The sequence below is a fragment of the Heteronotia binoei genome, chromosome 18, assembly GCF_032191835.1.
Source record: "Heteronotia binoei isolate CCM8104 ecotype False Entrance Well chromosome 18, APGP_CSIRO_Hbin_v1, whole genome shotgun sequence".
Classification (NCBI taxonomy): Eukaryota; Metazoa; Chordata; class Lepidosauria; order Squamata; family Gekkonidae; genus Heteronotia; species Heteronotia binoei.
In genome coordinates, this window is record NC_083240.1 from 17,359,021 (window position 1) to 17,386,664 (window position 27,644).

Below are 27,644 nucleotides of genomic sequence, written 5' to 3' on the forward strand. Positions count from 1 at the left end.
ATATCAGGCCCAAGTCAACATTCGTTGCTGTTTTTTGCTTATCAGTATTTACCAGATACCTATTTTTCACCATCACTTTGTATATTCATTAGGTATCTATTTATCTCTACGAATGTTATCCCACCCGCTCTCCATGGAGCTCAGAGCCACATCTTTTGTTCTTCTTGCCTCATTCCATCCTCACGACAAACCTGTGAGGGAGGTTAGGGAGAGACAGAATGATTAGTCCAAGATCACCCAGTGAGTTTCCACGGCATAATGGGGATTCGAACCTGAGTCCTCCAGATTTCAGTCCAGCATTCTACCCACGGCACTGCACTGACTCTGTCTTAATGTTTTGCACAGGTTTTATAAAGTGTTTATACATACAATGTATCTATTATCTATTTAGAATCATAGAGCTGGAAGGGACCTCCAGGGTCATCTAGACTAACCCCCTGCACAATCCCGGAAATTCACAAATACCTTTTCCACACACCCACCCAGTGACCCCTGCTCCATGCCCAGAAGATGGCTAAGATCCCTGGCCAAAATGACCTGGAGAAAATTTACTGCCTGACCCCAAAGTGGTGCTCAGCATTTCCCTGGGTGTGTAAGAAGGGGCCACGAGAACTGAGCACTGATGCAGCCCTTCCTGCCCTCCCTCTCCTGATCTGCTTCACTTCATGGAAATTATTAAAGACAATTATATGTTGCCTCACCAGAGACCTGCTCAAGGTAACTCACAAAATGAAAGATAAAAATAATCAAAGATAAAATCATTAAAATTCATAGGCATTTTTTTAAACAACTACCAGGTAATCCCAGGAAAATAAAAGTACCAACAACTCATAATCATAAAAGCAAACAATCACATATGCAGATAATATACAAGCATAAGCATATAATAGAAAAGCATAAGATCACGTATGCAAATAATATACAATACATACATGCATGTAATATACAATGATGACTTGGTTTTTTCCTTGTTGTCAAGTCAAAGCCAATTTATGGTGACCCTGTAGGATTTTCAAGGCAAGAGAAAACTCTACAGGTTTGTCATTGCCTGGATCCTTGTCATAACCCTGATATTCCTTGGTGGTCTCCCATCTAAATACTAGCCAAGGCCGACTCTGCTTAGCTTTCTGAGATCTGACGATACTGGGCCATCCAGGTCAGGGCCAATGATAATTTACTGATGTATATTGGCGTAGATAGATAGATAGATAGATAGATAGATAGATAGATAGATAGATAGATAGATAGATAGATAGACAGACAGACAGACAGACAGACAGACAGACAGACAGACAGACAGACAGACAGACAGACAGACAGACAGACAGACAGACGACGACGACGATGATGGGGACGGTGGCTCAGTGGTAGAGCATCTGCTTGGTAAGCAAAAGGTCCCAGGTTCAGTCCCCAGCGTCTCCAACTAAAAAGGGTCCAGGCAAATAGGCGTGAAAAACCTCAGCTTGAGACTCTGGAGAGCTGCCAGTCTGAGTAGACAATACTGACGTCAGTGGACCGAGGGTCTGATTCAGTATAAGGCAGCTTCAGATTGATAGATAGATAGATTTAAAAACATACACTTTACAGGGAAAATCCCCGTTTTTCAAACCGTATGCCTCATTCTATGTTATCACTGCATAACAAAATCAGCTCTGCTATCTCATCATGGAACAAAGACTCTCAGTTGGGTTTATTAAAGTCTCCTCTTTATCGTTTTGAACACTTCCCTTCCTGTTCCTGTGGGTTACCACTCCTCAGCAGCTGCGGATGTCTGTTGGCATTGGGCAACCCTACCCTGCCTCCAAGCACAACTAGCGACATGGCTGGCCTTGTTTCTCTTTGCTCATCATCAGTGTTTCCTCTCAGCGTGAGCTAGCTCACACATTTTTAGCCTCCAGCTCACACATTTTTGTCATAGCTCAGGAAAGATGGCCCAGAGCAAAATAATTTATGCAGGAGCTCATAACTTTAATGCCAGTAGCTCACAAAATAGAATTTTTGCTCACAAGACTCTGCAGCTTAGAGGGAACATTGCTCGTCATCCACAATGCTGTGCTGAGTGGTGCCCAGCCCTTCCCCCTCTTCCCAAACCATCTAGCAGTTAGTGTTTGTGTTATATTGTGGCAAGGTGTGGATTTGGTGGTATTCTAGAGTTGCCAGGTCTGACTCAGGAAATATCTGGGGACTTTGGGGGTGGAGCCAAGAGCAAGGTTGTTTGTGACAAGCATCACATTTAAAGGGACCACGCTCCTTTTAAATTCCTTTCCTTCATCGGAAATAATGGAGGATGGGGGCGCTGAGACAAATTTAACTCAGCCTCCCAGTGAGCAGGTACAGGAACATTCAGAGCAACCAGGTTTTTTAAATGCCAAATCCTCACCCCGACCTTCTTTTTCTGACTCATTCAACATGGACACAATGACAGCCCAGCCCAGTCCTTGCAACGCATCGGCTGTATCTTCAATGATTCGCAGAAGTCATTGGATCAGATAACAAGGTAAGAGCAACTAACAAAGGAAACAGGAACTGGGAATTTACGATGTGTTTCCTGGAACATAGCAGGCTGGAGAAACAAACTGTCTGATTTAGAAGAAGATATTGGATTTATATCCTGCCCTCCACTCCGAAGAGTCTCAGAGTGGCTCACAATCTCCTTTACCTTCCTCCCCCACAACAGACACCCAGTGAGGTGGGTGGGGCTGGAGAGGGCTCTCACAGCAGCTGCCCTTTCAAGGACAACCTCTGCCAGAGCTATGGCTGACCCAAGGCCATGCTAGCAGGTGCAAGTGGAGGAGTGGGGAATCAAACCCGGTTCTCCCAGATAAGAGTCCACACACTTAACCACTACACCAAACTGGCTCTCCGCATTTAGATTTTATTAATTTCCTAAAATCTTTTGATTGTATCTTTTTACAGGAAACCTGGTCTACAGAAATGCTAAACTTTGCAGATTTTAGAGTTTAATCTTTCTGGAGCTCATAGAATTGGACATCCTGGTCCAATCTTTTAGAAACTTGGGGGGGGGGGTTGAGGAGAGGCACCAGATGCTATGCTGAAAATTTGGTGCCTCTACCTTGAAAAGCAGCCCCCCAACGCGCCACATACAGACACTTCTTCCAGTTGAATGTTAATTTTCTTAATGCATGGTGTAATGTACTGGGTTCGGAGACGTTCAACAGCAACATACTTTATTGTATAGCACATCACAAAGACAACATGGCAGGGCCAGGTCCCCACTTATATGCTTTCACCTGGAACAGCCCACTTCCTTGTCCATTCCAATTCTGCCCGGTTAAAGTTCGTGCCACAGATCCTAATTGGCGGTCATCCATACAGTCAGGCAACTCGCGGTTTCCTGCAGCTCACCTCAGCGCACGAACTCACGCTGTGTTGGAAATTCAGGGACTGCTATGTCTTGAAACATAAGCTAATGTACTGCATGGCGATCGCTACAGAGGCGACCCAGGGAAACCCACGGGTCCCCGGATGTAGCTCGCTAGACGCCCCACCCATTAAGATCTGTGGCGGGAAGTTTGACTGGCCAGAATTGGACTGGTCAGACTGGGGGGCAGTTCCGGGGAATGTATATAAGCGGGACCCGGCCCACGTGTACTCTCTCTTGTAATGTACCACCGAATAAAGCATGTTGCCTTCAAACCGTCTCATCACTCAGTACATTACAGGGACCAAAATGCAAGACACCACACATGGCAAGAAAACTTGAGGCACCAAGCCCTCTCGGTGCACTGGAGATTGGCAACCCTATGTGGAAACTGGAAAAATTCTGTAGAAGATCCCCTGACAAAGCTTACTGGGAAACACCTTGGGATCCACAAGAGCTAAATAAATGTTCTACTCTGCTCTTGCTCTCTTTCGCCTTCTCCACTTACTGGTGCAGCCACCACTTTTTCTGGCCTTCTACATGCCAAACAAATACTCTTCCACTGACCTGTGGTCGCTACCCTTAAGAACAGTTGCCGTATAACAGGGATGGTGAAACTTGCTTAATGTAAGAGCCACATAGAATAAATTTCAGATGTTTGAGAGCTGCAAGACATGAACGTCAGATGTTTGAGAGCCACAAGATGATGGATGGAAGGAAGGAAGGAAGGAAGGAAGGAAGGAAGGAAGGAAGGAAGGAAGGAAGGAAGGAAGGAAGGAAAATAGATGGGAATGGAGAGGTTGAAAGAAAGCAACTTTAACTTTAAATGCATTCTCCAAGCTGCTGAATGGCTTGGCTTGGAGAAGTGATTTAAAGAGACTAATCCCTTCTCCAAGCCAACCAATGGGGTAGTGGGGGCTTCAAGAGCCACACAATATGTGTGAAAAGGCCACATGTTGCTCCCAAGCCACAGTTTGGGCACTCCTGCCTTATAATGAATCAGACCCTTGGCCCAGAGTCTCAAGAAGAGTTCTTTTGCATCACCTGTCTTAGTGATGCTGGGGTTTGAACCTGGGACCTTCTACACACAAAGTAGAGGTCCCTCCCATGGGTGACTCTGGCTGAAGGTGGAAACTTCCAATTCAGGGAACAATCCTAAGCAGGTCTACTCCAAATTCTACTATGGTCTATTCAACAGGGCTTACTCCCAGGAAAGTGTCCTTAGGATTGTGCTGTCAAGAAGAAGACGACTGCAGATTTATACCCTGCCCTTCTCTCTGAATCAGAGACTCAGATACAATCTCCTTTACCTTCCCCCCCCCCCACAACAGACACCCTGTGAGGTGGGTGGGGCTGGAGAGGGCTCTCACAGCAGCTGCCCTTTCAAGGACAACCTCTGCCAGAGCTCCGGCTGACCCAAGGCCATTCCAGCAGCTGCAAGTGGAGAAGCGGGAACCAAACCCAGTTCTCCCAGATAAGCATCTGTGCACTTAAACACTACACCAAACGCTCTCAACCACCTATTCCCTTAATTTCAGGGATCCAATTGTATTTGAGTTGTAGAGCTGCCGATCCCAGGGAGGATTTCCAGCAAGGCACCTTTTCTGCTCCTTCCCACTGCATTCCTTGTGGATCGGGCTTTGTTGCGTCAAGCCTCCCCCATGAGTCATCGGGGGTGGCTCCTTTAAAAGCATGCTTTCCCAGATTGCTTCCATCGCCAAACAAGCAAACAAACAACTCTAGTGAATCCTAAGGCATGCAGCCAATTACCAGATAGCTGCAAATCCTCAGCAATTTTGGCTCTGCTGTGGACGATTGTCTCTTGCACAACTGTTTGGGACAGGATGATTTGACACCCCTTGCACAAGCATAGGAAACGGTTTGCTTTGTCAACATCCCTTTTTTTTCTTTTTCCCTCCTCTCTCTCTTTCTCTCCTGCACTTGCGCTCTTCCTGCATTACTGGTACAACCTGAGCCAAGTCAACCCGATGGAATACAACACTTCCCAAGGGCATACGACACACTCCATGAGGAACCACGCAAGAGCAGGAGGTCAACATCACTCACAGGCTTAAGTCAACTGGACCTCATCGCTTGGAAGGAAAATGGAGCCAGACTATAGTTTGTTACTGATTATTTTGCATCTATTGATGGCTCCTTTCGCCCTGGTTTTCGTTTGGGCCATTTACTACGACTTTTCTAGATCAGAGATCCCGCCTGGAATCGACCAGCCTCTAAAGCTCCGGATCCTTCACTGGTTATTGATTGTTTCGGCAGTTCTGGTAAGTTGATCGACTCAGAAACAACCTTTGGGGCTTCCTAATGAGATTATAGAGCCCTGTGGCTCAGAGTAGTAAAGCTGCAGAATTGAAGTCAGAGCCCTCTGCTCACGACCTGAGTTCGATTCCAGCGGAAGCTGGTTCAGGTAGCCGGCTCCAGGTTGACTCAGCCTTCCATCCTTCCAAGGTTGGTAGGGAAACACCTCATTTCCCAAATGGCAGAAGCAACCCAATCGTATTCTGGACATGAACCAGGATGTTTCAAATGTCTTCTTAGCGGTGTCTCCCTTTCGGAAAGCCATGAAAACTGCTACTCTGAATGCAGTGGTTTCATATATTCACTACATAATTCAAGGGTGAATTTAGATTATTTTAAAGTGTGGATGTAATGGCCAAAGGGCACCTTTATTATTAATATTAGCTGCCTCTTCCTTAAAATACCCCCGTGGCGCAGAGTGGTAAAGCTGCAGTACTGCAGTCTGAATTCTCTGCTCACAACCTGAGTTTGATCCCAGCGGAAGCTGGGTTCAGGTAGCCAGCTCCAGGTTGACTTAACCTTCCATCCTTCCAAGGTTGGTAAAATGAGTACTCAGCTTGCTGGGGGGGGGGGAGTGTAGATGACTGGGTAAGGCAATGGCAAACCACCCCGTAAAAAGGTCTGCCGTGAAAACGTTGTGAAAGTAACATCACCTCAGAGTCGGAAGCGACTGGTGCTTGCACAGGGGACCTTTCCTTTTAAATGAGATTATAGTTGGATGGGTGCTTGTGTCAATGTAGTGTTAGTGGCTAAGAGTGGCAAAGTAGTATCTGGGAGACTTGGGTTTGAATTCCTACATGTGCCATGGGAAGTGAGGTGGGGATACAAATGAAGCCGATAAGGAAATTAAACATTGTGTCCGCTGGGACAAATAGATTGCACTATGGCATTTTTAATTTCTTGCTGTGTTCCTGTTTCCATAGCTTGTGTTCCCAATGTTCCCACAGATACGCAATTTCTAGGCAGTTCATGCAACTGGCACAAAAGCAGGCACCAATGTTAATAGGACAGGCTAGCATCTGGGTACTGTTGGCCACTGTGTGGCTGCTGTGTGACAATGTGTGACGCTGGACAACGTGCACAGCTGGTCTGATCCAGGAGGGCTCTTCTTATGTACTTCAAAATTCAGTAAGCTCCTTTGCACCTTGCAAAAATCAGCACTGCAAATCAGTTTGAAAAAGTATTGCTTAGAACACACCCGCTGTTCTACTTTGGGGGACAGAAGCGCCTGAGGAAGTGATTGAGTGAGAACTGGGAGTTGAGGAATCCTTGGGAAGTCCCCGAAATGCTGAATTTGCATTTGTAAATCTTTGTTTCAAATCTGTCATCTTTAAAATTCATACAGGAGAGGTCTGGAGAAATCATAGAACGTGGCAATTCTTGCTGGTGTTCCCCCCACCACCACCACCACCCACCCATAGAACAGGACCCACAAAATCCCTCTTGGATTTCCCTTGACACAAAATTCAGCATCAACCTAAGAATGTATGGATCTCCTTGCTCCACCCCCAGCCCCATCATATGTATTATTAAACTATTTGGGACTTCTCTCCAAATCCCCAAATGCATTTCACTCAAGGAAGTGCTGAATGCATGTATCTGAAGTCCATAGCGAAGTGTCCCAGTGACCTTTCTCTTGGATCGGTTTTCAGAAACCTCACGAGGGTCAATCAACTCCTGTTAGCCTTGAGAGCTAAGTGGAGTTTGCATGGTCAGAGACAGTCTACTGCTGAACACTAGATACTGGAAGCAAACAAGACTGTCCCTTTCATGCCCTAAAGCAAAGCTTGAGTCCAGTGGCACTTTTAAGACCAACAAGGGTTTATTCGAGCTTTCATGCGCAAGTACACTTCCTCAGACACATTGGAATGGAGGTTAACAGTTCATACATAGGCAGACGCCTCTACATATTAGCATACAAATCAGCATACAACTTAATGACAGGGCCGGATCTAGGGGGGGCAGAGCGGGGTGCGTGCCCCGGGTGCCGACAGAGGGGAGGCACCAAATTGGATATGGAGTCCATTGTATTCTATGGGACCATAAGGGGGCATCATTTTTTTTTATTTTTGCCCCCCCCCCCTCAAAAAACATATAAATCCGGTCCTGCTTAATGAAGATGTGTTGACATATGCAAAGATCAAAAAGCAATAATATGGGAAGCATCTATGGTCGCCATCTGTTTGGATTTAATTGGGGGGAGGGGCAGAGTGAAGCAATAAATGTAACAAAGTAGGACACTGATGTGTAAAGGCAGGGCTTTTTTTTTGTAGCAGGAACTCCATTGCATATTAAGCTACCCCCCCCATGTAGCCAATCCTCCAAGAGCTTACAGTAGGCCCTGTAAGCTCTTGGAGGATTGGCTACATCAGAAGAGTGTAGCCTGATATGCAAAGGAGTTCCTGCTACCAAAAAAAAAAGCCCTGTGTAAAGATATCTTTCTTAATTGTTAAGAGCAGGGCTTTTTTTGTAGGAAAAGTCCAGTAGGGATTCATTTGCGTATTAGGCCACACCCTCTGATATCAAGCCAGCCAGAACTGCGTTCCTGCTCAAAAAAAGCCCTGGTCAAGAGTAATAAACTGAGACTCTGTTGTTACACCCCATTCATCTCAGATTATTACTCTTAATTCAGAAGGATACCTTTACACATCTGTCTCCTGTTTTGACATATTTATAGCTAGCTGATCTTAAGGTGCCAATGGACTCAAAATTTGTTCTACTGCTTCAGACCAACACAGCTACCCGCCTGGATCTACTTTCATGCCCCATCAGTGAGCTTCCCAGAGGCTTCCGGCTGGCAAAAGTTGGAAACACAGCACTAGACTGTATAATTCCTTGACCTGATCCAAGCCTATTTGCATGTTGTCACTAAAATTCACCGGAAACAAAATGAAAACATCTGGAAGCTTCAATTAATGCAAAATATTTATTACAGAGCGCACGTCTTGCTGTTGCTCCAAGATATTCAGTAGCTGCCAATTTGCTTCCAGGCACAATTCATAGTGCCAGTTGTTATCTATAAAAACTACACTGTCTGGTACTACTGGCTTACAATATGAAGCTGCCCAACCACTCTGATCTTCTTTAGAGGCTGTGTCCATAAGCCACTGCTGTCTACCATAAGAAGGGTGACATGAGGGTTACAGAGCCTCCTCTGTAGTGGCACCTTAGTGGGAGAACTTTCCCCATTATTATTCAAGCTGATGCCAAGCAGGTTAAATTTTAGGCACCAGCTTCTTTTCATTTACCCAGGCTTTTTATTGAACTTGTAGAGTTTTCCTTTTGTCCTTTAACCTTTCTCAACTGCACTGAGGTTTCTTTTATATTTTTGCTCTTTTGTTTATTTATTTGAGTTATTTCAAGTCCGCCTTTCTCCCAGCGACTTGAGGGGGATTGCATGTAGTGAGTCACTACAGTTGACAAAATGGGACATTCAGGCTGATAACAGACGGGCATTTTGAGGTGGTTGGGAGGCATCCCAAATCGGGACGGCTCAAAAAGAGCCATCCTCAAGCCTTCACACACTCCCCCGCAAGTCGTCCCCATCCTGTCCTTGGGGCGACATGGGCATGTTCAGATGAATGTTGCACACCATTCCTGTCCTAGATCCATCCCTAAAGTCTCCAAGTATTTTTCAGCACTGACCTGGCAACCCTATTTAGGACCCGCATTTATCATGTTGCTATGGGGCCAGTGCATGTTGCCTTTTACTTCCCAGATGCATATGAGAAGAACTTCAGGTGAAACTCTCCTCCAGAGCTACTTTTAGGGAGAAGCAAAGGTTGTGCCAATCCCTGACTATTCTTCCCAAAGACAGAGGTCCTCTACAGCCTGTGGTCGGCGGGTGAGGAACCTCCAGGGTGAGAGAACCACTGGGATCAAGGAATCCACCAGTACCAACAGCCAGTTACTCATAGGTTTCAACCCAGTTTTAAAAGAAAGCTCTGGAAAAGAGCTACACCAATGTGATTCTGCCCTAATGATTGATTGGATTGATGTTATAAGTCATCACTGATATAATCAGATTCAATATCTAGCCCCACCTGGGTGAAAGTCTATCCATCTTGCAGTTGTGCATGACCGTGCTTGTTTCCGCGGAGGCAAAAGGGAGAGTCTTCCAATGCTGTTTGCAAGCCTGAAGGCAGCACACGAAGTGTCTATTAGGACTTTTCAGGGGTGCAAAATACAAAAGGCCCTAATGCAAGTTGCACGTTTTTTCTTCCCCTGCCTTCACCCAGGGATCTGTCTGAAATTGGGAAGGGGTGTGACCTGGAAAATGATCATCTTGGATGTGTTCTTATTATTGCTTTCCTTCCAGGGGTAAAACCTGCTTATAGATTTCTGAGCTCTCCCTGGGGGAAGGGGAGAAATTAAAATAATGTTACAATGTCCTCGAAAGGCCAAAACAAATGTTTCCAGTAAACATTTGTTATGCAAGATAGGGAAGAGCCAGTATTCACTGAAAGCTTCCTCCCAGCAAATGCAAATTTCCTTTTTCTGCCTAGGGTTGGAGATTTGGGGAGTGGAGCCTGAGAAGGGCAGGGTTTGGGGAGGGGACGGAAGTGACTTTTGCAGGGTAGAATGCTACAGGTCCTGTCTTCCAAACTGGCCATTTTCTCCAGGTGAATTGATCTCTGACTCCTGGAGATCAGCTCCAAGAGATCTTCAGCCACCAACCTGGAGGACCACAATGAATGAATGCCATCTGTCATGAATGAATTATGGCTGCATGCAGGACCAGATCTACATGTTTTTTTGAGGGGGGGGGGAATTAAAAAAATGACACCCCCTTATGGGCCATTTTACTTTATGGTCCCATATAATACAATGGACTCCATACCCAATTTGGTGCCCCCCTCCATCGGCGCCTGGAGCAAGCATCCCCATCTGCCCCCCACCCCCCTAGATCCAGCCCTGGCTGTATGAATAGACTTTTCTTTGTTAGGTCCCAACTTTGATAAAGTTTCAAGAGAAACAAGCAAGGAGTCGACCGCTTGTTAGATAGGGCTTTAAGTCTCCCAAGCCTTCCCTGGACGGGACACTAAAATTGTCTGAGGGCTTGACTTTAGGACTATTCTGCAAAAAAAACAGCCACACTGAGAGACTTCGTCACCTATAATCTCGGTTTGAAGAAAATGGAATATCTTTTTTGTAATTGTATTTCTGAGACTTTTGTATGAGACTTTTCTGATAAAAAATTGAATTTATACTTAATGAAATTATTTATGACTTTTTATTGATGTCGGTACAGTTTAAATTCCTTATGTAGAGCTGTGTTTTTGACAGTGTTGCAACCACCTGGAGATTGGAACCCTATTTCTCCTCTATGTCCCTTGGGAATGATTGTGAAATTTTTGTTATATCGGATTTTGTGATGAAATATGGGTCTCCACTCACACTGGAAGACTTACCCCTGAAACTCAATTTACAGGACTTTGGATGAGTACACTGATAAGTGTTGATGAGTGTTGTTGTATTGTATTGTTTTATTGAACCATGGAACTCCATGCCTGTGAGCCGCCCTGAGCCCGCCTTTGGCGGGGGAGGGCGGGATATAAGAATAAATTTTATTATTATTATTATTATTATTATTATTATTATTATTATTATTATTATTATTATTATTATTATTATTATTATTATTATTATTATCTGGAGTGTTACCCAGGACTGGTTCTAGACTGTCTGGCATCCTAGGCAAATCTAACTTCTGGCGCCCCCCCCCCCCCACTGATAATGTCACCAAGTCACATGGGAGGGTGCCCATTTTGGCACCCCGAAAAGGCTGGTGCCTTAGGCAATTGCCTAGTTTGCCTAGTGGCAGGGCCAGCCCTGGTGTTACCCCTTCCCCTCCTTGTGTTGTGGAGACTGGAAGTGGTTTAGATAACCCAGCTTAGCCTGAGTTTGTCAGAGCTTGGGAGGTAAGCAGGGTCAGCCATGGTCAATACTCAGATAGAAGGAAGGAGACCTCCAAGGAAGGATGGGTTGCTATGCAGAGGAAAGTGATGGCAAAGGACCCTTGCTCCTCTCTTGCCTTGAATGCCCCATGGTTGGGGGTTGCCATAAGTAGGTTGCAACTCTACAGCATATTCTTCTTCTTATGGAGACTTCATGCACTAAACAGGCTTGCCACCCTCCAGGACCACCACCCCTTCCCGAATTACCACTGATCTACAGGAGACCTCCCCCCACCGAATTACCACTGATCTACAGAATTCAGAAATCAGTTTCCCCGGAGAAAATGGCTGCTGTAGAGGGTGAACCCTATGGCATAACATCCTGCTGAGCTCCTTCCCTGAACCCCGCCCTTCCCAGGCTCCACCTCCAAATCTCTAGGAATTTACTAACCAGGAGTTGGCAACCCTAGTTAGAGACGATGTTTATGTGACCTGGGAATTATGTGATGCCATAATTCAGGGATCTTCAGAAAGGCACATTCAAGAATTCAGTTAACATTCACTGTTCAGTTTTAAGTGCAGTTGTTCTGAAAAAAATTTTTAAGTGGGATTTGCTTGTAAAACTGGTTTTGTTGCATTGGAATCCTCTTTCATTCTATGTATTTTACAGTTTTTCTTGTGTTTCCCCAATTCGGGAACCTAGTTTTTATTGCATTGCTTGTATGTATACTGTTTATATGGAGGTATAGAATAACAGAATCATAGAGTTGGAAGGAGCTATAACAGGCCATCTATGGTGACAGACGCTGCCTTCAATGGATTTAAAAGAGATTAGACAGATTCCTGGAGGTTATCCTTAAATGGAACATCAACATTAAAAAAAGAGTACCCGTGAATACTGGTCTGTGGGAAGAAACAACCGAGGGAAGGTTTGGTCTCTGCCAGAGTTTTTCTTGTAGAACAAGCCTAGGAGAGGGACAGTAGCTCAGTGGAAGAGCATCTGCTTGGTAAGCAGAAGGTCCCAGGTTCAATCCCCGGCATCTCCAACTAAAAAGGGTCTAGACAAATAGGTGTGAAAAACTTCAGCTTGAGACCCTGGAGAGCCATTGCCAGTCTTAGACAATAGTGACTTTGATGGACCAAGGGTCTGATTCAGTATAAGGCAGCTTCATATGTTCATACATAAGCAAAGCAGAAATTTATTTTCATATTAGGCCACACACCCCTGACACCGCCATTGTTTCACACATGGCTTTTTGTAGAAAAGCCCAGCCAGAATTCATTTGCATATTAGGCCACACCCCCTGACACCAACCCAGCCAGAATTGTGTTTCTGTGCGTTCCTGCTCAAGAAAAGCCCTGAGTGTGTGTGAACACACCCCTTGATGGATCAATGCTCTGATTCGGTATGAGGCAGCTTCGTGTGTTCTTTTCAAACAGGGGAAGATTCTGGAGAACCTCAGCTTCTGTTCTCAAATCCGTTTCATCCGTTTCACCCAAGAGGGCAAAAAGCTGGGAGAAGATCCCAAACTCCTGATTAAGGATCTAATGTTTGAGGACATCCCCGTGAGGGTTTACCAGCCAAAAGAATCCAAATCGGAACGAAGGAGAGGAGTCATCTATTTCCACGGAGGAGGCTGGATGTTTGGAAGTATCAGTAAGGCATCCTGAAAAGTCAGCCAAATATTATATAGTCTTTTTTTTTTAAAGGAATCCCTATGCTTACATTTCTTGTTTGGTGCTTGGAGGGTGGGGAAACAGTGGGAGGGCTTCTAGTGTCCAGGTCCCACTGGTGGACCTCCTGGTGGCACCTGGTTTCTTTGGCCCCTGTGCGACACAGAGTGTTAGACTGAATGGGCCATTGGCCTGATCCAACATGGCTTCTCTTATGTTCTGTGGCACATTTTCTTTTTGTGTTGAAATAAATGTTATTAGTCTTTAGGGTATTACTGAACTCTTGGGTAGTTTTGCTACTAGAGACTCAACACAGCTACCTTTCTGATATAACTGAGAACTAGAGACAGGGTGAAATTTCATATGATATTGAGCTGCCTAAATTTTTAAAGTCTCTCCTCCCCCTTCTCATGAAAATGGGCCAGGTTACAGACTCCACTTCAGCATCATGTGTGACTTGGCCCTGCACAGACCAACAACTTCAATGTAGCTTATCACTGTAGACTTATCAGTACCAAATTTGCTCAGTTTCTTCTTTTGCAAATAACACAAACACAAACATGCCTACTGGGCACAGGAATTCAGAAAACGGATTCTGACCCCATGGTGAGATCTTTTATGGGCTACAGTCCAAACTAGCTGTCTGCCTCCAGGGATAAAGGAAGGGTTTTCAGAGGACGGTTCTGCTGCAATTTCCTACAAACAGTTGACAGAGGAGAGAAGGAAATCCGTAGGTTTCACAACAGGACCAAGAGGTCTGGGTTGAACTATTTCATCCTGCAACCTACGCCAAAGATGCAGGGATGGTTTTTGAAGTACTCCTCCATGTTGTTTTGTCTCCCTAAATCCACTTTTAAAATAATTTTGCTTTTCTCTCAGGGGAATTGAACACTTTTCTTTTCTTTTTGGATGATTTACTGTTTCCTAGCACCCACATTTCCAAATGTTATTTGTGCACTGATAAGTCAGCAGCATATGCTACACATATACTGTACTATAGCTTGTGTACATTGTGTGTATAAATTGCACACAAAAAGACATACCACGTGTATACACAAGTGAATGCGCAAAAGTAACATCTTGTTCCCAGAACATAAATATGTTGAGACTGAGAATTAGAGCTGCCAACCACCAGGGGATCTCCCAGAATTACAACTGATCTCCAGATGACAGAGAACCATCCCCCTGGACAAAATGGCTGCTCTGGAGGATGGACTCTTTGACAGTAGAGCCCCATAGAATAAAAGTCAGATGTCTGAGAGCCACAAGACATGATCATCAAAGGAAGGAAGGAAGGAAGGAAGGAAGGAAGGAAGGAAGGAAGGAAGGAAGGAAGGAAGGAAGGAAGGAAGGAAGGAAGGAAGGAAGGAAGGAAGGAAGATGGGGAGAGGAAGAAGAGGTGGAAAGAAAGCAACTTTAACTTTTAATGCATTCTCCAAGCCACTGACTGGTTTGGTTTGGAGAAGTGATTTAAAGAGAGAAATGCCTTCTCCAAACCAGCTGATGGGGTGGTGGGGGCTTTGAAGCCACACAATATGTGTGAAAGAGCCACATGTGGCTCTTGAGCTGCAGTCTGGCCACCCCAGTCTAGTCTCTAACCATCCTAAATAGCAGGGCTGAATCTAGGGGGGGGGGACAGAGGGGGGTGCTTGCCCCAGGCACCGATGGGGTGTGTGTGCCAAATTGGATATGGAGTCCATTGTATTCTATGGGGCCATAACATAGAATGGCCTATAAGGGGGCTTCCTTTTTTAATTTTGCCCCCCCTCAAAAAACACGTAAATCCGGTCCTGCTAAATAGAGTTTCTCCCCTGAGGAGTCTACAGCCTAAGGTCTGTTACAGAGAGAGTGGGAGGGTGTTACACCACAGCTGCCTCCTCAGAGTTAGTCATAGTACTGTGGCCCCTTTAGATTTCCTTTTGGGAGACAGAAACCAACCTATCTGACTGCTATTAAAATAGACATATTATCTGGTTCATTAAGAGCAATGGGACATTGTCACAAAGCAGAAGGAATGCAGACAACACATTAGAATACCTTGCCTACAGTTACAAAAGGCTGACTTGTTGGCCAGGCTGGCCTTTCTCTGCTGGTAGCAAAGGGCACAGTCAGGCCTTCTTCGCAAATACACAAAGCTCCCTCTTAACCTTTCCTCCACAGTGTTCTCTCTCAGGCCTGGTCTACACTGCTGAACCTCCTTATGGCACCTGGTTTTTGGCCACAGTGTAACAAAGAGTGTTAGACTGGATGGCCCACTAGCCTGATCCAGCACGGCTTCTCTGGTGTTTTTATATTGTAAGGTTGCCAGCTCCAGCTGAAGAAATATCTGGGGACTTTGGAGGTGGAGCCAGGAGACTTTGGGGTGGAGTCAGGAGCAAGGTTGTGACAAGCATGATTGAACTCAAAAGGGAGTTCTGGCCATCACGTTTAAAGGGACTGCACACCTTTTAAATGCAACCAACAGCATAGATTCAATGTGAGGCGTTGTCCATAGAATGAGTAGGACCGGGTCTCCTCTAGTGAATGAACGTCTATGAAATTGGAGGAGAAATGATCAGTGATGTGCAGTGCAACTCATGACTGAGGAAGGCGTGGCCGAAACTGGTCTCCTATTATTCCTTCTCCGAGCATTTATTTCCATGAAAAACAGTATTCTGAGTACTGGAGTCTGGACTGTATCAGAGAATTTTGTACACTGGGACTTTTTGCATTCTTTGTGTAATTTTGTTGCATTGTGTCTTTAAAAAATATTTATTTAAGAATCTTGTATGTGCGACTCGGATACATTGTGACTTTTTTGCCAAATATTTACCGGATATCCTCTGCATTTACCAAACCCAGTTGGGGATTGGCAACCCTTTAATATGTTGTTATGTGCACAGTGTGGTACAATGATGCGGCAGAAGGTACTGAGGGGTGGAATGAACCATACTATTCTAGATTTCAGGAAAGGGATTAGACTGTTCAAAGACTGGTAAATATATAACTCCCTCTAAATGAAGAACTAGCACAGCATGCAAAGAGCCAAACAGTGCCTCTCTCTCTGCTGTGCTTTAAAAAAAAAAAAAAATTAGTAGGGAGTTTTTTGACATGGGGAGAGCACCTAAAAGATGACTCTCCCTACCTACTGTCTGAAGTGGTACAGCCCATTCTATCCCCTCACAATTCTACCACCTCATTCTGCCCCCCAGGCCTCAGTTAGACACGCGGCAGAATGGGGTGACAGAGTGCCAGGGATAAACAGCCAGTGTAGGGCTGCCAAGCCCCTGGCCCAGGCAGGGGTTCTCCTGCCCTGGAGTTCCCAACCTGCCAGCCTACATTGGTACAATAGATACCATAGAGTTTTGCCCTCCCAAATTGCTAGAGTGTCTGGGGAAACTATAGAGTTTTCCCAGAAATGCCTAGAGTGGCTGGCACGCAACATCGTAAGAGTGATGACACCACTTGCGGGTGAAGTCATTGTGCCGGAAGCCATGAAGAACTTGGCAACCCTAAGCCAGTGGCTGGCAACCAGCAGGAATCTGGTGGGCATGGGGGTGACATTGGTGGAATGGTGACACCTCTTCTGGGGAAAACCCAGAACTGATGCTATGCCACTCTAGGAATCACTGGGAAATCTATAGTAAACCATTGAGTTTCTAGCAATTCCTAAAGCAGCATGATGTCACTTCTGAGTTTTTCCTGGAAGTGATGTAATGCCATCACACCAACAGCAATTTTCGAATTTGCTTTCTTCCCACTGGCTGCTAATGTAGTCGCAGGCAGCAAAGGGTGCTGACCAGAGGTTTCCAGCTATACCAAGAGATCTTAAAGGGACAAGATCAGTGTGAACGTGCAACTATGTGACTATAGAACCAATACAATATTGACTTGCAAATGGTCTTTTGTTCTTGTTTATAGTGTCCAAACTCTATTATCAATTCTGTACGGTCAATATTGCTTCAAAATACAAAAGGCACTAATAAGTTGCATAAACAATTACGACTGCACATATGAAATATTTTTGTGGTAGCCATTCCGGCTCCTGTAAATGCTTTTACAGAAAGAAACAGTTTCTAATCACATACAATAGTTCCCATCACTGTTCCCTCTAAGCTGAGTTAGCATGAGCTAGCTCACAAATGTTTAGCCTCCGGCTCACACATTTTTGTCTTAGCTCAGGAAAGATGGCCCCGGAGCAAACTAATCTATGCAGCAGCTGCCAGTAGCTCACAAAGTAGACTTTTTGCTGACAAAACTCTGCAGCTTAGAGGGAACATTGCGGGAGCTCTGAACGGAGCAATATGTTGTATGCAAATAGATCCAGGTGGGCAGCCGTGTTGGTCTGAAGCAGTCGAACAAAGCAGGAGTCAAGTTTCACCTTTAAGACCAACGAAGTTTTATTCAGAATGTAAGCTTTCGTGTGCTAGAAGCACACTTCGTCAGCTTACATTCTGAATAAAACTTTGTTGCTCTTAAAAGTGCAACTTGACTCCTGCTTTGGTGTTTGCAAAGTTACAGACTGGCAACTGCTCAGCCACGTAAATGAAGCCGCATGTTGCTGCATGCCTGGAAACTCTTCCACCCTTTCCGGGGCTAATATGCAGGAATGCAATCAACTCCCTCCTTCTAATAATGTACTCTTCATTCTTGTAACGTATGGTACATGTTAAAAAGTAAAGTAGGTGGACAGGAACACCTCTGTGAAAAATGTGTTCTCATTTAACCCAGCCTTAAGTAACTATAGGACAATTAACAGACTCTGCATTTATTGCCTGTGATGCTCTCACCCCCACTCTTCCATTTCGACATGTTTATTGACTTTGCTGTTACCCGACATAACAAATGGCATTGAAACCAAACTAGTTGTTCTTTCAATTTGTTAACTGCACTATTTTGCCACAGATTCTGACTTGGTACTATTTTTGCATGCTTCACCACTGCCTGCCAAGTATATGTAAACTCTGCTCACTGTACCCCATTTCATTGTCCGATGAAGTGTGCATGCACACTGCTAAATGTCAGTTGATGAAGTAAAGGAATGCGAAACCATCTTGAACCCATAGACGTGTTCTCCCCTTTTTCTCTGCTCCAATCATGGAACAGCATTGTTGGGTTGGAGAAGCTGAATGCATCCCTGCATATTAACCCCGGAGAGGATGGAAGAAGAAGAAGACTGCAGATTTATACCCCACCCTTCTCTCTGAATCAGAGACACAGAGTGGCCTACAATCTCCTATATCTTCTCCCCCCACAACAGACACCCTGTGAGGTGGGTGGGGCTGAGAGGGCTCTCACAGCAGCTGCCCTTTCAAGGACAACTCCTGCAATAGCTATGGCTGACCCAAGGCCGGTGCAAGAGTTCTCCGGCTTGTAGTAATGTGGGGCTTCATTTACATGACTGAGCAATTGCCAGTCTGTGTAATTTTGTTTAATTGACTTTGTATACAACATATTGCTCAGTTCAGAGCTCCTACGGGAACCAGAGAAGTCTGAGAATGTGACTGGAACAGTTTCTTTCTGCATAAGTGTTTACAGCAGTCAGTGTGGCTACCCTAAAAAGATATTTTATTGGTTCTATAGTCAGTGTATCATTTATATAGGTGCCAAGAGATCTAGCAGCCTTACTTTAAACTGTAGCGGAGTAATTACATTTTTTCAATGTCATTGTTCCCTGTATGTGGAAAATCAGTTCTGATGAAAAAGGAATTCTTTGTTTGCACATATTTGTCCAGTAGGCACTATCTCCAAAGAGGCATTCCCTCCAGAGTTTGAGAGAAAGAGGAATGCCTCTTCTAAGTCGGTATCTGTCCCCATGGAATGAAAGAAGCTACTTTAAAAGGTGGCAAAAATCGGTCACCTGGTTCATCAATTGAGATGAAATACAAGATTCCTGAGTATTTGTTGTTCAGTTGCACAGTCGAGTCTGACTCTTTGCAACCCCATGGACAAAGTCACGCCAGGCCTTCCTATCTTCCACTATCCTCCGAAGTCTGCTCAAATTCGTGTTAGTTACATCAGTAATGCTGTCCAGCCATCTCATCTTTTGCCGTCTCCTTCTTCTTTTGCCTTCTGTCTTTCCCAGCATCAGGGGCTTCTCCAGTGAGTGCTCCCTTCTCAGTTGGTGGCCAAAGTATTTGAGCTTCAGCTTCAGCATCTGACCTTCCAGGGAACATTCTAGAATGTAAAGGATTCCAAACATTAGCAAAGTGAACAGCTGTCAGCATAAGGACTCATGGTGTGGAAATGGCGACAGTCATGCTTCTAAAATATTTGAATCCTTTTACACCAAGCCAAGTTCATGAAAATGGTGCTTTAAATCCCCTCTCTAAAGTTGGAAGCTCTAGGCTCCTGAAGCTCTTGAAGTCAATGTTGTTGTTCAAATGAGGAAGTTCTAAGAACATACATGACAGAAAGTCATCAACAAACCATTTGCAAAAGCGACCTATTTCCCCCAGCCAAAAGCAGAAGAGGAAGAGCTGTGGCTCGGGGACAGTGCATCTGCTTTACACACAGCGCGGCTTCTCCCAAGAGAAGACAATGCTGACCTTGACCGATCAGTGGTCTGACTCAGTATAAATTAGCTTGCATTTCGAACATGCATGCTTTTAGGAAAACATTTGCAAGAATACAGCTGGACTTCAAAACGTGGGATCCTTTTGGGACTCACAGTCACAGAACCTTTATTGGCATAACAACAACAGTATCGACTCAAGGAAGCAGGAAAAGAAAAGTTGGCTAACGAAACATTCTAAACAGACTTCTCCTCCTGTAAGCACAGTAAAGGAAGTTCGCCACCGCTTCGATGGTTTCAGCCTTATTTGAGGCTAGTCAATTCACTATCTTGCTTTCATCAGATTTACCCAGAGCTGGATTAGCAATTAGGCCAAGTAGGGACTGGCCTATGGCCCCCCCCCATGCCTTTAGGGGCCCCGGGCCAGTTTTTCCCCATGGTTTCCCCCCTGCTTGCAGCCCCCCTAGCCTGCATGCACAGCCAGCAACTGAGCCACTCTTTGCCCAATTTGCCCAGTGTGGCTGCTGCTGGCTTTGTTGCCAAGTTTGCCTCTTTCTGCCTCTCCCCTGAAGCTTAGTCAAAGGGCCTTTTAAGAAGGTGTTTGCGGGCTGCAGTGGGGGCTGTGGGCAGTGGGGTGGGCACTCAGACTCTGAGATAATCTGCCAAGGCCCCCTCCCCAAGATTTCAACTGCCTAGGGGCCTCCACAGAGTTTAATCCAGCACAGGATTTACCCTCCAGGGATTGCAATTTAGGATCCAGATAAAATGCAAGTAAATCACAGTAGAATCTACAGGATAAAAGTACATGGTCCGTTCCATCAGTTTCCTTCAGCCCACAGGGACATAGTTTAGCCTAGCCAAGGGTGGTATTCTTTTAAAATCTCCCATATAACATGACAGAAAGAAGCACATTAAAGTGGGCCAACGTAAATGCCCTTCCAATATGGGGATCAATCAAACATCAAAAATACTCTGTGAGAGAACCACTAAAAGGGAGAGCAATGCCCAGAACGTTTTTGGACTCAATATTTCCATTCCCTCTATCTGGGTCAGACCCAGAGGTTCAGTTCTGCATGCAGTTAGGGTTGCCGATCCCCAGTTGGGGGCAGGAGATCCCCTGGTTTGGAGGCACTCCTTGCTTCAGGATTATCGGAAAGCGGGGGGGGGGGGGAGTTGAATGCCCACTGGGCACTCCATTATACTCAAAGGAGTCTGGTCCCCGTAAGGTATAATGAAGAAATCGATCCGTGGATATGCGGCTCAGGGGAGCTGCTTTGCAAGGTAGAGGCACCCAATTTTCAGCATAGCATCTGATGTCTCTTCTCAAAACAGCCCCCAAGTTTCCAAACGAGGAGACCAGGGGGTCCAATTCTATGAGCCCTCAAAGAAGGTGTCCCTATGCTCCATTACTTCCAATAAAGGGAAGGCATTTAAAAGGAGCACGGTCCCTTTAAATGTGGTGGCCAGCACTCCCTTTGGAATTCCATTGTGCTTGTCACAACCTTGCTCCTGGCTCCACCTCCAGAGTCTCCTGGCTCCACCCCCAAAGTCCCCAGATATTTCCTGAGTTGGATCTGGCAACCTTACATGCAGAAGACTCCTTCACCAGGGAAATGAGTCTTCCTCTGGTCTTTCACTTAAGCATGGCTTCCTGCATTCAACAACTTGAGCATGGTTCCATCATTAGTGTAACAAAAACTTTGATTCCAAACCTTTGTCTGGATTGGAATTTAAAAATTAAAAATTAATCTAGACTCTTAATTTTCCATGTGTCTCTTTTCAGATTCCTATGATCATGTTTGCCGGTACATTGCCAAAGAAAGCGATTCGGTGCTTGTATCAGTTGGGTGAGTACATAACAGGAGCGAGTAGGGGGGTTGAGAGACGGAGGAGAACTAGGAAGTCCCGGGTTTGAATCCACATTCAGCTCTGAAGCTGAACAGGTAACCTTAGGCCAGTCATGGTTTGTCAGCCTAACCTGTTTCTCAATATCTAGGGCTTTTTTTTGAGCAGGAACGCACAGGAAAGCATTTCCAGCTGGCTTGGCATCAAAGGGTGTGACCCAGCAGAGTACAATGCCACAGAGCCCATCCTCCAAAGCAGCCATTTTCTGCATCTACAGTCATGGCTGTAATAGTGGGAGATCCCCAGGTGACACCTGCAGGCTGGCAATCCTACCTTCTGAAAACTATGCAAAACTGAACTATTCATGAGGGCCTTTCTGCACAGGGAATAAGGTTGCCAGACCTCCTGGTGGAGGCAAGGATTCCCCACTGCCAGACCCCCCCTTCCCTGCTGCTGATCAGCTGGCCAGCAGGCGAGAACTTACCCCCAAAAGAGGGAGAGCCATCTGAGGTGCAGCAACAAGTCTATGCTACTGCCCATGTGAACCAGAAGTGACATAATCACACTCAGGACATCACTGCCAACACTCTGGTATTAGGGCAAAAACTCTATGGTGGAAGCCAAATTTACCATAGAGCTTTTGCCCAAATGCCAGAGCGACACCTCGGCATCCCAGACTTGATAACATCACTTCCAGGCCTTGTGGGCCATGATATGGACACTTCACTGGGCCTCCCTGCTGCTCCCAGTGAGTCCTCCCCGCCTCATCTCCCACTGGTTGTCAAGAGGGAAGAGGTTTGCAGGAAGACACAAAATGCTTTTACAAACTTTCTTGGATAAATGATTAGGGACTTGTGGTCCATATTGCAGTGTTTAGCTTATTATATGTAGGATTCTATATATGTAATATGCAAGGGCAGCCTAGCCACTAGGCAAACTAGGTGATCGCCTACAGTGCCGACACTCTGAGCGTGCCAAATTGGGCGCCCCCATGTGACTTGGTGATGTTATCAGTGCCGGGGGGCGGGGGGCACCAGAAGTTAGTCGTGCCTAGGCTGCCAGACAGTCTAGGGCCAGCTCTGGTATTACGTACTGCTTTATGTGTCATGTGAATACTGCTATGCTTTAGTTCTTCCCACTGGTTCCAGACTTCTAAAATCCTAACACACTGGTTACTGAATGTCCCTTTTTAAATATAATTGCACTGGCTCATTATGTGTGTGAGAGAGAGACTATGAATAATATAAATAAATATTATGAATCTCTGTGAGAAAGAGAGGCTATAAATAATATAAGCAAAATTAATTAAATAAAATTAATTAAATATTATTTATTTATTAATTTCATTTATATTCCGCCCTCCCCCACCTTGGCAGGCTCAGGGCAGCTAACAACATTCTATAAAACATACAATAGTAGATAAAACCTTTAGATTTACAATATAAAACATTAAAACATTAAAATTAAAATTAACTAGTCCAATAAATGCAGTTATACAGCGGTATAGATCTTTAGATCGCATTGGCGGATCCTTAATTACTGACCTTCTTAGCAGTCCGAGTGTGCGAGTTTAAAAAGGGTGGTCTTGCAGGCCCTGCGGAACTGATCGAGGTTCCGCAGGGCCCGCACCTCCTCGGGGAGTCGGTTCCACAGGGTAGGGGCCGCGATCGAAAAGGCCCGTGCTCTAGTGTTCTGATATTTAATCTCCTTCGGCCCAGGGATAGTCATTAGGTTTTTCCCAGTTGACCTCAGTGCTCTCTGGGGTTCATATGGGGAAAGACGGTCCCTCAGGTAGGCAGGTCCTCGGCCATATAAGGCTTTAAAGGTGATGACCAACACTTTGTACTGGACCCGGTATATAATCGGCAGCCAGTGCAGTTCACGTAGCCCCGGCCGTATATGTTCCCGTTTTGGGAGTCCCAACAACAGCCTGGCCGCCGCGTTCTGCACTAGCTGCAGTCTCCGGGTCCGGCACAGAGGTAGCCCCAAGTAGAAGGCATTACAGTAGTCTAGTCTTGAGGTGACCGTTGCATGGATCACTGTTGCAAGGTCCCGGTGCTCAAGGAAAGGGGCCAACTGCCTTGCCCGCTTCAGATGGAAGAATGCTGACTTGGCAGTGGCTGCTATCTGGGCCTCCATTGATAATGAAGGCTCCAGTAAAACACCTAGGCTCTTTACCTGGTGCGCTGCTTTCAATGGCGCACCATCGAAGGCCGGGAGAGCTATTTCCCTTCCTGGAGCGCCGTGACCCACACACAGGACCTCTGTCTTCACTGGGTTCAACTTCAGCCCGCTCAGCCTGAGCCATGTCGCAACAGCCTGTAAGGCCCGGTCGAGGTTCCCTGGAGCGGGGTCGGGCCAGCCGTCCATTAGTAGATAGAGCTGGGTGTCATCTGCATATTGATGGCAACCCAGCCCAAACCGCCGGGCAATCTGGGCAAGGGGGCGCATATAGATGTTAAACAACATCGGGGAGAGCACTGCTCCCTGAGGCACCCCACAATCTAGTGTGCGCCTCCAGGACCGCTCACTCCCAATAGCCACCCTCTGTCCCCGACCTAGGAGAAAGGAGGAAAGCCATTGCAAGGCCGACCCCTCAACCCCAATGTCGGCGAGGCGGCGCGTCAGTAGCCGATGGTCGACTGTACCAAATGCAGCCGACAGATCTAACAGCATCAGCACCGCAACGCCGCCTCGATCCAGTTGCCGTTGGAGGTCATCCACTAAGGCGACCAACACCGTCTCCGTCCCATGGCCCGGCCGGAAGCCAGACTGACATGGGTCTAGGACAGACAGAATAAAAATTAGTTAAGCATATAAACGAGGCAAGGTGGCAGCAGGCCATTGGATGGCGGGTTTAGCCCTTCCAGGAAATGTAGGGATGCATCCAAATTCCTGTTAATTCCAATTTTCCCTGAATTGAATTGAGCAACTGGATGGGTGAGGTTTTCACCTTGCAGGTTTGGTTCATTCAGAGCTTTACAGAGCTATTTGTTCTACAGTGTTTGTGCACCTTGCTCACCCTTGCCCTTTTTTTGGCACTCTGTTTGCCATGGAATGCTGTGCTTTTGCATCACCAGTCACTGGCAGCCAACCAATCATTGGCTTGTTAGCAGCCAACCAATCACTGGCTGTCCACAACAAATACGCTGTAACAGAGCATGTCAGATTCCCAGCCCTTGCTGTTGCCTCCCTTCCATATAGAATCGGCTCTTCTTTCCCAAGAACTAGTATAGCATTGTGCCAAAGAGACTTCGGGTGCTTTCTCATGCACTAAATAACACACTTTCAATCCACTTTCAGTCTATTCTGCAACTGGATTTTGCTTTGTGATATGCCAAAATCCATTTGCAGTCACTGAAGTGGATTGAAACTGCATTATTTAGCTTGTGTGAAAGCACCCCTAGGGAAGGAGACCTTCTCCACAGGTTGTATTGGTACCCCCACTGTCCTTCCCACAGGAAATGAGAGATAACTGCAAAAGACATTGCAACCTCAGAGGGGCTGTGGAGCAAACTCCCATTCCCTGCTGGGTAGAGCACTGAAGGAGAGGCATGAAAGAAAGAGAGTTGCATTCTGCTTCCACTTCCAGGAGGGGTAGGTGGATGGACCTGCATGCATAGTGTTGATACAGACACAAGGGGGCAGTGTGCTCTGTGTGGATTAGGGGCTGTGGTTCAGGGATAGACAATCTGTTTTCCATGCAAAAGTTCCCAGGTTTAAATATCAGCATCTCCAGTTTCAAAAGGCTCAAGCAATTGGTGATGTGAAAGACCTTTACTTAAGAATCTGGAGAGCAGCTGCCGGTTAGTGTAGGCAATATTGACCATGATAAACCAATGGACAGTATAAGGCAGCTTCATGTCTTCATATGTGTTCATGTTGGAGCCCACTGGGGAGTATTATGCCCAGAGCACACACCCCAGACCATGACATCTGACCTGAATATCTCTCCCAAAGGACAAAACGGATAAGGGACACGTTTAGGATTGCCAGCTCCGGATTGGGACATCCCTGGAAATTTAAGAGTGGCGCATGGGGCTGGCAGGGATTGAGGAAGGGGGGAATCTCAGTGGGGTATTGTAAGGTTTTGCCCAAGTTCGATCATGAAGCTCCTTAGGTTGGTTCAAAAGAAGCTGTTAATGATGAGGCTCGAAGCAAATATTATTGACGTGCATTGCAGGATCAGGTCTTGCCAGACTGAACTGGATTGGCAGGCGCTTAGTACTTGCAGTGTATAAAACATAACAGCTCTCCTTTTCCCACGCCTGCCAAAAGTCCTTGAATTAATATAAGGTCCTTTCCCAGGCAATGCCATGCCACGATACTGGCATGATAATAATAGATCATTAATAATAATAGATCATTCAGAACCAAAAATAACAATGCCAGCAAAGCAGTGCCATCTCCACTTTTAACTATCAGGGACTTGTTCATAGACTCCACCCTCCAAAGCAGCCATTTTCTTCAGGGGAAATGATCTCTGTAGTCTGAGATCTGTTGTAATTCCAGGCCCCACCTGGAGGCTATGAGGAGTAAATGAAAAGCCTAGGTTTTCTCCAGAGCTAATGTCCCAGGAATGTGGTATGCTGGAAGTTGATAACTGGAATACGTCTCTCAGATGAAGACACTTGAAACAGTATTACAAGCTTTACTGTTAGAGGCTTATGACCTTCCACTATATAATAAAAGTCTTTAAAGCCTGCCTTGGTGGGGAGGGCAGGATATAAATAAAAATTATTATTATTATTATTATTAAAGAAAGGAAGTTTAAAGCAACGTCTTAACATCATAAATTCTTTCCTGAAGAACAAGAATTATCTGCAATTGCAACACATTGGACACTGGCACTTTAATTAATAGTTTTCAAGGATTTCAAACTGGATATGGACTAACCGCAAGCACTTTTGAATATTTATTCCTTGTACTTTATACTTTGCATTTTTTATAATATGCTGTTATATGTAATGATATGTGACAGTGTGTGAAGCTGTCAGTGTGTGTAATGATATGTGACAGTGTGTGTTTAATTCTCTATTACAATTTTGAATTATTTTCCATTAATTTTTCGTTATTTTTCCACAGTTTTTTGTTGTTGGTTGACCCACCTGGAGGCTGGCAACCCTAGACTCACTTATGCATACTGCCTCGGATTTCTTGGTGTGTTAAAATAGACCCCCCCCCCCAAAAAAAAATTAAAATTAATTTACTGCACCTAATTTATTTTCATATAGGTATCATCTAGCCCCTGAGCAGAAGTATCCATCCCAGTTTTATGATTGCTTGGCCGCTACGGTACATTTTCTGAAGAAAGCAGAAGACTATGGGGTGGACCCTGCTCGCATTATCATCAGTGGGGACAGCGTTGGAGGGAATTTCACTGCTTCTGTTTGCCAGGCATTAGTGAGCCAAGCCGATGTGGTCAAGCCACTCGCTCAGATTCTGATCTATCCTGGTCTTCAAGCAATCGACTTCAACCTGCCTTCTTACCAACAGAACCGAGCAGTCCCCATCCTGTACCGAGAGCACGTTATCTGTTCCGCTCTGCAGTACCTCAACAAGGATTTGTCCGTGTTAGACAGCGTCATGCAAGGGTGTCATGTCCCCAGTGACATCAAAACAAGATTTGGAAAATGGATCAACTCCGAAAACATCCCGCAAGAATTTAAGGCTAGGGGATTCAAGCCGTCAGAGACCACATCCTTCTTAGACAGTGTCTACGAGGTGGTGAAGCAAGCTCTGGAGACAACTTTCTCTCCCCTTATGGCAGAAGATGCTGTTATTTCCCAGCTTCCCAAGGCCTGCATTGTCACTTGTGAATATGACGTTCTAAGGGACGATGGGATCCTTTACAAGAAACGTCTGGAAGACAACGGAGTGCCTGTCACTTGGTACCACATTGAAGATGGTTTCCATGGGGTGATCAACTTTTTCAACGGGTTTTTGTCATTCCCTTCTGGTAAAAAGGGAGTAGACAGCATTGTCACTTTTATAAGGAGTTTATAACGCAGTGTTTGATTAAATCAAGATTTATATA

The 27,644-nt window shown here is 45.5% G+C and overlaps 1 protein-coding gene across 1 annotated transcript; it reads left to right on the forward strand.

Annotated features, from left to right (window-relative positions):
• Nucleotides 1-5,286: 5,286 nt before the first annotated feature.
• Nucleotides 5,287-27,644, forward strand: LOC132586947 (arylacetamide deacetylase-like 4). The gene is made up of 4 exons (XM_060259110.1): nt 5,287-5,664; nt 13,036-13,252; nt 21,546-21,609; nt 26,842-27,644. The coding sequence occupies exons 1-4, from the start codon at nt 5,488-5,490 to the stop codon at nt 27,611-27,613; spliced, it is 1,230 nt and encodes a 409-aa protein (XP_060115093.1). The 5' UTR covers nt 5,287-5,487; the 3' UTR covers nt 27,614-27,644.

Excerpts from the sequence above, each read along its gene's own strand:
- LOC132586947 (XM_060259110.1), top strand. The coding sequence starts at position 5,488 with ATGGAGCCAGACTATAGTTTGTTACTGATTATTTTGCATCTATTGATG. Across the intron at positions 5,665-13,035 it reads TGATTGTTTCGGCAGTTCTG|GGGAAGATTCTGGAGAACCT; the intron begins GTAAGTTGATCG and ends CTTTTCAAACAG. Across the intron at positions 21,610-26,841 it reads TCGGTGCTTGTATCAGTTGG|GTATCATCTAGCCCCTGAGC; the intron begins GTGAGTACATAA and ends ATTTTCATATAG.